The following is a 9335-nucleotide window of genomic DNA, read 5'->3' as shown; positions in this document are numbered from 1 at the left end:
CTTTTACAATATCAATGCTTTTCACGCTGCTGCCTGCCACGCTAACACATCTAGCAGAAAAGGCAATGTTCCACAGATAATCTACGCTGTATATCCTCTACCCTTTGAGCCACTTGTGCTCCATCAAACAAGGATCTGGGAGCATTAATCGTCAAGGCACAGAGCCTACTGCTCTTACAGGGTGTGCTTCCTGCAGCTCAGATATCACAAATCTGAAGATTACCAAAACCAGTACTAGAACATTCAGGGTTTCCCTTGTTTAAATGTCTATTTTCAGCAAACAACCTCCAGCATTGCAGATAAACCCATTTAAGAAAATAATTGGCAGTGTTTCAGGACACTTCCACGACTTCATGCAACAGCTTGTGATTTTACAACTAAGCTAAAGAATATGTTCTCTGCTGGCTTGCAAGGGCTGCAATTACTGTAACAGAACTAATGAGCCTTGCACTTGGAAAACTAAGGGCATTAATCATTTAACTTTTAGAATATATCTATCCCCACCACTAAACATACATATATGATTAGCATTTCCAAACAGCTCTACAGAGAGTATTTCAGCTTTCTGAAGAGAAAATGCCAAACTGCTCTCTCAGGCCTACTTAATTCAAGTACTAATGTGAGTAGGAAGGAAATGCAAACTTTCACACCCATTCCTTCAACTCAGAGAATATTCATTTCGGATGCAATTGTTAGATGAACTACTGATACTTTTAAACCCTTTTCCTTTGCAGCAGCCAGCCAACACAAATTTCTTACACATTCTCCAGTGCATACTTACCCTTAGTTCAACTTCTTTGCCAAGTAAGTCGTACAGACTTGCTCCTTTGGAGGTGATTTCGGAAGCAAGCTGCCTGACTGCCTTCAAGTCAGCAATCTGGAAACACAGCAACAGCACTGATTAGCAAAAGAGAATCCCCAACATCACACACACACAAAAAAAAAAAAATCCACAACAGGTTTTTTCCTGTTCTCATGTTAAAATTGCACAGGAGGTCAGCACAGTGGCCAAAACTCTACTACAGTATTGAAGAAGCTGTCCACTGGAATCGGAGTGAGCCTGTCTCTTGGCTTTAAAATGGCCCAGATGAGGCACCATGTAGACACAGGCTTCTGGGTGAAACCCCAGCCACCTTAGGCCAACAAAAACACCTCCATAAAACTGTGACTTGGCCAGCTGTTGGTTCATGTGCTGCCCACGGCAAAGGGAAACATCATCTTCTTCCTACGGAAAAGTAAAAAGTATATATACCAAAAGGAAGGTGACTAGTGCATTGCATGGGTAATGAGTATTGATCATCCACAAGGGTTTTTTCTTGATTTTTTCAGGTGCTTTCTGCAGGGGCACACCAGACTTACACCTCCTGGGGTTCTGTCATTTTTGTATCACTGCCTAACAAGCAGGCATGACATGGCGTAGCTGTAAGAGAATCAAAGACTAAGAACATCAGAACATAGAAGAGGTGCTAAAACCAACAAAAAACAGTAACAGGAATTCCTCTTATTTAACAAAGTGTTAGAGTTTTTTTAATATCTAGAGATAAAATTTACTTCAAGTGCTTGAACAGCTTTGATGTCTGTCAGGGTAACACAAAGATTTCCCTTTCCTTCAACGCAAAGAGGCTCAAAAACAACTTTCAGGCAGTATCTTGTTAGGGTTTTTTTAATATCTAGAGATAAAATTTACTTCAAGTGCTTGAACAGCTTTGATGTCTGTCAGATTTCCCTTTCCTTCAATGCAAAGAGGCTCAAAAACAACTTTCAGGTAGTATCTTGCAAACTCCCCCTGTTGCAACAAGGTTAGTAGATACAAAATAGTCTTTATTCTGGTCTATTCCACTATGTCTATGATTTCAGCAGCAGCCTAAAACAAAGATAACCAAGTTTGGGCCACTGTCGCCTTGTATTATGCTTCTGGTTGAGAACTCAGAGAGATCAAAACACGATAGCATATAACCTCAACTACAGAAAGTATGAGTTAAAACCATACCTGCTCCCTTGTTCATTCTCTACTGAAGTTTCAGACAGAAAATCAATTTGTTTTCCATAAGTCAACACAAAACCCCTCCCCAAACCAAGAGCATAAGTTTTCCTTACTTTTGAGCCAAGATCAAACTTGAACTTGCTGCTGTCTTCCTCACTCACGTCTGCACGTTCCACGCCCTTGGTATTCATAGCACCATAAAGCACAGAGGTGATCTTTAGCAGTTCCTTCACTGCATAGCCATCTGCCTGGTAAAGCTTCTTAGTGTTGAGCTTTATGTGGGCTTTGGTAGCCTTGGGGAAGAAAGAATGAATTTATTGTGTCACAAAGAACGAAATCCTCATTTACATCTTCACACTTCACTCAAAAGCTCACTTTGGAGGCCATCATGCTCTGCTTTACCGAAATAAATCTTCCTGTTTGGAAACACAAGTTTGCCTCATCACATTACTGATGTTTCTAGAATAAATTTTTCTGAAACGTGCACTTTCCGCATGTCAGAACATTTGCAGACAATTACCAGAAGAAAAAACTCAAACTATCCATTAATTCTTCCCTGCATGAAGATCAGCAAAAACCCTGTGCACCACTTAAATTCAAATTAAGTTTAAGTGGAATGTAAGTGCTGCCCAGGTCTTGTGATGCTGCTGCGGAGAGGTAAATTTCACCCTTAATGAGTTACAAGAGTAAGATCAATTATCCTAATTTAACTGTCTTCTCTTCCAGCAGTACCTTCAGAATATTTTATTGTTTCTCTCAAATTTTTCCCTGCTATGGTATTAGCAATTTTATTCCCTTGTCTTCCATCTCTGAAAAGTCCAGACAGACCAGTAAGGAAAAAACCATTAAAAATCGTATTATCTTTTTATATTTCCAAATAATAAAGGTGAAAAAAAGAGCATAACAGAAATGATACATCTGTCACAGAAAGGACACCAGTGTTGTTCTTGAAATTCCTGACAAGGTTATATTCTAAACAAACGTCTGCAAGGAGCCAACACTAAACTTCAGGCAAAACCTTGAGGCAGTCCTCCTGGTGGCATGACTAAACAAGCAGGCAAACAAAAACTGATCACTGCTTATGGAAACAGAAACTAAGCATGTGAACGACTTAACATCTTCCTTTCGGTATATTTTTAAGATGAAACTTCTGCTAAAATGTTTATCCTTTGAGAATACCGTGCGGCAGAAAGAATCTATTGGGGTGTTACACAACTTTGGTATTACAGTGTCACCGTAAGCAATTCATGCCCCCCGAGGGCTCTGACAGTGCAAGACCGTCAACCTGGGATAAAAGACTCCAACATTAAAACAGTGGGTACAAGTTTTGCCCACGCTGCACTGAATAATTGACTGCACAAAATTTCCTGTGAAACTAAAGACAGAAAGGCTGTCCTGAGAAGCCCCCTACCCCTGAAGCCCCAGGTTGTGTGATCTGATCTAGGTGTCCTGCTCCGGCAGGGGGATTGGACTAGATGATCTTTCGAGGTCCCTTCCAATCTCTAACATTCTGTGATTCTGTGATTCTGTATCTCAAAGTATGGATTTAGCTCCAGCTTCTCAAAGAACAAAGGAAACAAAGCAAATAGTTGCTGGCCCATGTTTCTTTGTATGCATCTTGTCAAACTTGGTGACTTCACAATCAAGATTTCCATTCCCAAGAAGTGTTCACCTCTTGCCTCTCTCATCCCAAAGTCTCAACCCAGCAGAGCAAACTGCTGGCGAGAACTCACCGAAGTGTGAAAAGTGAACTCAAAACTCCCACAAGAGGTTCCTGATGTTGTACACCCTGAGCCAGCGGAATGAGACTTACGGTACAAAAAACCCTAATTGCTTTTGAAAATTCTGACCAGCATGACCTCAAATGAACCAATACAAGAAGCAGAAAGCCAGATGTGTTCTCCTTCCTTCCTTTTCAGTAGAAGGAATCTAAAAAACTAATCGTAGAAACAGTAGGTATTAAATTTTAAGAGAAGTAGGTCATTAAATTGACAGAATCTGTTAAACATCCCCTACACAAAGAAGACTGATGCACCACATCATAAAGGTTGTTGTTAAAGACAGGAATTCCAATTTCAGTTCCATTAAACCCCAAGAATGAAAAATCAATGTCTAGTAAAAGGACAAAAAAAAAAAGTTTATTCACTGAAAGAGTACTTAAAAAGATGAAAAAATACACGGACAAGTCCATATATTTTTCAGACAGGCATAACAGCAGCACTTACCCAAGAAGGTAACTTCATGTTTGGAAAGCTTGAGACAGTCACCTAATTTATAACAACTCTAAATGAAGTATCATTAAAAATCACCTCCCTCTATTCTGAAGATCAGATTATTACAGTGCAATTGAAAAGGGAAATAGGCATTAGCAGCTGGAAAGTTTGCTTTACTTTAAAATCTGCTTTATTATTAACATAGAGCCAAATTTTGACAGTGTGATGGAGACGCAAAGACAGCCCAGAACTCCCAGCGGAGTGCTCCAGCCATTCAGTTGCAGAGTCGTGGTCTTTAGCCTGTCTAACCTGAACGTTTTGCATTCTTTCCTGTACAACAGCACATTCTCAAGAGGAAGAATGAGGATTGCTCTCATCTCCCTGTCTTGTTTTATACTTCGGCTTGTCTCCTGGGTACTGAAGCAGTGGCTCTAAATCTCCCCGGGCTGAAATGGGAATTGAGCACATGAAATGGGAATTGAGCACGTGATACTTCTTGGAAAGCACTCAGCAAGATTATTAGCTTCACTTTCTCCCAGCCCAAGATGGGTGCAACCCTACGAGTAAGAAGTCAAGCAAAGCAGGCAGGAGAGTCGCATGGATGAGCAAGGAGCTCATGGCAAGACTCCAAAAGAAGAAGGAAGTATATAGAATGTGGAAAAGGGGACACGCCACTTGGGGAGAACACAGGAATGTTGTCAGAGTATGTAGGGATGTGACGAGGAAGCCTAGAGCCCATTTGGAATTAAATCTGGCAAGAGATGTCAAGGACAACAAGAAAGGCTTCTTCAAATACATCAGTAGCAAAAAGAGGACCAGAGAAAACACGGGTGCACTGCTGAATAGGGTGGGTGCCCTGGTGAGGAGGGATACAGAGAAGGCAGAGTCACTGAACGCACAGAGTTACTGGATATGATCCTGTGCAACGTGCTCTAGACAACCCTGCTTGAGCAGGGGGGTTGGACTGGACAATCTCCAGAGGTCCCTTCCAACCTCAACTGTTCTGTGATTCTGTGCTTTGCAGACATCACATCAGCAGCTTCTCCCATCACTTAAAAAAAAAAGAAAGTGTCTGCCTTTTGCAAAAAGTCTGGGACCTTGGTTTGCTAAGTATGTTTTCATGAATGCACTTCTATGAAACTAAACTCAGAGGCTTTTTGCTGCACTCCACTTCAAATTTACATCCAAGTGGGCTAAAGTAGGAGCCAGGTATTGAGCCACACAGATTAGGGCAGTTCTAGGTGGACAAATTATTTAAGAAAAAAAAAATCACATAAGAAAACCCTGCAGATACATCAGGAATTTCTGGGTCCAAAAAGGAGGCATTTGGCAGGTTCTCAAACTACCAGAAACACAGAGCAATACATCCCTTCTGTAAAAAATTAACATATCTTCAGTCTTTTTTTCAGTAAAGGAGAGCAATATCCTAGTTGCATTTCACGATGATTAATCCATTCTGATATTCTCTTCTAAGATAAATCTGTCTCCATCAAATCTCACGTCTGGCTACAGATGCATAAAGCTGTTAGCTACTAGAGAAAATAATTCACTGTCCATGGAATCCAGAGTTATCAAGGAAATGTCTACAAGCTTTTCTCATTCTGAAAATGCAGAAAAACTACAATAATCCCCGTATTATCTTGTAATATTAACTGAGACTATGTACAGGATGATTAAAGAAACTTCCATTCATTTCATTTTCTGAATTGTATTATGTAATTCTTCAAAACCCTTGGGATTTCTTACATGGAATCAGCTATTAAAAGGAAAATGTACATGTAACATTATTTCTCCTTTCATACTTGTCCTTTTCAAACATGCTTGATTTGGAGGGGGGGAATCCCTCCAAACAAAACAGATCTGTTCACTACCTCTTACAATGCTCCAGGGCTCAAAAGTGCATTCTGGTATGTATGGAAGTATAACATGCTCTGAACACAGTAAAATTAAGAATTAAGAAAATTTATAGTGGACATCATCACAAATCAGAAGTGAAAAGCTGGCTGGGTTAGAATGTCATTTAAATATATTTTTAAAATTCATTAAAATATTATAATAAATTAATCTTTGGCAATAACAAAGACAACCATCACTTCCAGACCCCCCTGCAGCCCCAGTAAGTTTTTTTCCACCTGATTAAGAGCGCTAAGTAAGTGTGTCACAACAGCAAAGGCTCATGCTGCTTCAAAATAGCTGCTGCGATGTGAAGGACAACGTTATTTTATTCCATGAGACTAAAAAAGTTGATGGTCCAATTCAAGCATGCTCATGCATGAGCTGGTGAAAGATTTGATCTGAGAAAAATATGTCTCAATCGATAAAGTGAGGAGGCTCATACAACAGGATGCCAATATATGATTCCACACCATAATGGCAATATCAGAAGTTACAACTACTCAAGCATGCAAAAGAATCAGGCATCCCAAATTAGCAATAAATACCATGGGATCTCTTCTGAACCCATTTAAAGGGCTTCAAAAAAATTCACATCTGCAGCTATGTCTTCCACTATTACCTTTATGAAAATACAAAGTGATAAAGATGAGTATTGTTCTAGTGTTAAATGTTTAGATCCCAATTCTGCAAGGACACAACTCTGCCCGATTTCAGCAACAGCATGCCCTGGCCTCTTCAAGTTTAGAAGAGCACACGGCATAGAATACAGCACAAGAATACAACATGTACTCAGCCAGCTGTTGCAAGGAAATGGTAAGGGGTGAGGAAAAGAAGCACTAAAGCTCATCAGGAGCCAGTATTTCAATGTGCTTAAGCACGACTCCTTAAGCAGACCTACCATGAACTGAGCGACAGCCTTAATGAAGAAAACGCGGTCCTGCTCTGTCGCCACATCAGAAGGAATATCAGTCTGAGGCTCATACCTGTGGAAAGAAGCATGCGTAAGTTCTGACAAGAAATATATGTGCAGTTTTTAAAAGACTGTTTCATTTGTGAGGCAAAAAAAAAAAAAAAAAAAATCCAAACAAAATAACCTCTATGAGACTGGAAAATAAATCTTTTGCTCCTGCTGCGGACTGGGATATCTAGCCACCCCAGAAGGCATACAACAGGTTTGCGTACAAACTGCAAAAGCTGCAAAACCTGAGACACTTCTCCAGAAGGAATTGTTACTGTGGGGTCCTGAGTACATCTCTTCACTCTGTTTTGCAAAGGAACAAAATTTAGCTGGCTCAACCAAGTCAGTGAAATACTTGTTTTCAAAAATAAATAAAAATTTTCAGAAATTTTGCTACTTAAATCACAAGCTGCTGATATAAATCAAACTAAACTTCATCATGTGCTGCTTCAGAGTTTAAAACAGGTGTATGACTAAGTTCATCTTCCCAGTCTTCCCAGCGGTCAGTTAAATCGACTTGGTACCAGCTTACTATTGTTGTACTAAAACCAGCCGCCTTGTCCTTTAAAATGTTACGACACTTTTCTGCTCTCTCAAAACACACCAAGAAAAGTTCACACTCACAGACACCATTTCAAACACACTTTTAAAAGTCAATGAAACTTACAAAAAAGCAAATTGAAAGATTGTGAAATGCTTTTTAAAAAAACCCAAACCACTAGTGAAATGCAGAAACCTCTACAAGTCACCAGCCTACAGGAAGCAGGGAAGGAAAAAAGTGAATTCCCAGAATCTTATACAAGGCTTCAACATTTTCAGCATTCAGACAGGCAGAAAAGCATCTTTGCTTTCAAATCACATTTGAAATTAAGAGCAAGGCACTGTTAGGCAGAGGGTTCCCAACAATGTTGTAACACAGAAGTTTTAAAAGTGTTCAGTTTCATTAGAGAAACATATTTTTAAAAACACAATTTTTATTTTCTTTCAGTTGCTCTGCTATGTTACTGTTACATACTGGGGGGGAAACTGATTTATGTTTTTACACCTGAGTTGAAAACAACCAGTAATTTAGAACCTTAGTGTAACAGCAGCGTTTTAAAGAATATTTAGGTAACAATCTAAGTCATTTTGAACAGCTGTAAGTATTTCTCTATTTTGTTAGAACCGCAACAGTATTCAGCAAATACATAACAGCTGGGTAATTACACTTAATGGATACTAATTAAGAACCCAGGCCAAAAAATAGCAATCAGGCAAAGAGGTCACTGTTAATATTTTCAGCTGTAATATTCTACCTTATGAGTAGCTGAAAAACTTAGTTTATTTTTTCATGTACATGAGAGAAAGCAGATTATTTATAATTTGATTAGCACATCAAGTACAAATATTTAACCAAAGTCTGTCAATGGGTTAAGTGGGTGTAAAACAATCACAAGACAGCAGTACATCAGTCCTGTATAATTCTATTTGTTTAAACATGGAACAAGCGCTAGAACCAGTCTGAACCATCAGCAACTGTAACAACAAGGTGAGAACTAACTGTGTCTTGAGAAGCTCTCACTGTACATCACCCTGTTTGGGACACAAGGTCAGATACAGGCAGAATGGTGACGGAGTTTGTAGAACATGTGAAAGAGATGCAGCCGCCCTCGAGGAAGCGCATCCCCTTTGGGACGCAATCTCTGCCAGGACCGAGTCACTGTGCTTTCTACTTCAGCTATGAAAACACATTTTTTACATTCTATAATCAAAGTAAAAACCTGCAAGCTTAACTACCCCACCTTCTATCTAATATTCAGAACAACAGATCTCAAAGAATGACTAAATATCATCATATTCCTCTTAAAACCTCTTAATACAGCTTCACACCCACCGTCAGCTCCAGACACACACATCCCACCCCAGCTCCAGCCCCATCACCCACCTTTTCACCAGCCAGAGGAGCACTTCAGAGACAAGCATGAAGTTTGGGGTATGGAAATTCTCCATGGATATGAGGCGGGGATACCCCAGCGCCCTCATCATCTCCGTAAAATCTGCAAAACAAGCAGGAGCAGGGGGGATTCCTCCTCACACCTCCTCCCCGGGGTCCCCCAGCACGCTGCTCACTCCCCATCCGCTCTGCCCTGCTCAAAGCACTGCTCCCAAACACCCTGAAGGGAATAACTTTAACAAGTAATGAAACTTCCCTAAAAACCAGCCCTGAGTCAAAAGGTGACTTTAACCCGAGGGTCACTGGGCAGAAGCAATGCTGAGACAGTTTCTCTGCACAGAACACAGCCTG

At 40.2% G+C, this 9335-nt stretch overlaps 1 protein-coding gene across 1 annotated transcript in view; it reads right to left on the bottom strand.

Annotated features, from left to right (window-relative positions):
- The window catches only part of CLUAP1 (clusterin associated protein 1), a gene marked incomplete at its 3' end in the record, with an annotated part of 23250 nt that extends 14169 nt beyond the window's left edge, over positions 1-9081 (bottom strand). Inside the window, exons 1-4 of the mRNA XM_010078758.1 lie at positions 8976-9081; positions 6992-7076; positions 2098-2277; positions 782-877 (exon numbers count right to left, since the gene is read on the bottom strand). Of these exons, the coding sequence (XP_010077060.1) occupies positions 782-877; positions 2098-2277; positions 6992-7076; positions 8976-9076 (462 nt within the window). The remainder of the gene's footprint in view (positions 1-781; positions 878-2097; positions 2278-6991; positions 7077-8975) is intronic.
- Between the last annotated feature and the right edge of the window lie 254 nt (positions 9082-9335).

Source organism: Pterocles gutturalis, unplaced genomic scaffold (genome assembly GCF_000699245.1).
Source record: "Pterocles gutturalis isolate BGI_N339 unplaced genomic scaffold, ASM69924v1 scaffold15898, whole genome shotgun sequence".
Classification (NCBI taxonomy): domain Eukaryota; kingdom Metazoa; phylum Chordata; class Aves; order Pterocliformes; family Pteroclidae; genus Pterocles; species Pterocles gutturalis.
This window is presented reverse-complemented; position numbering and strand designations above follow the sequence as displayed.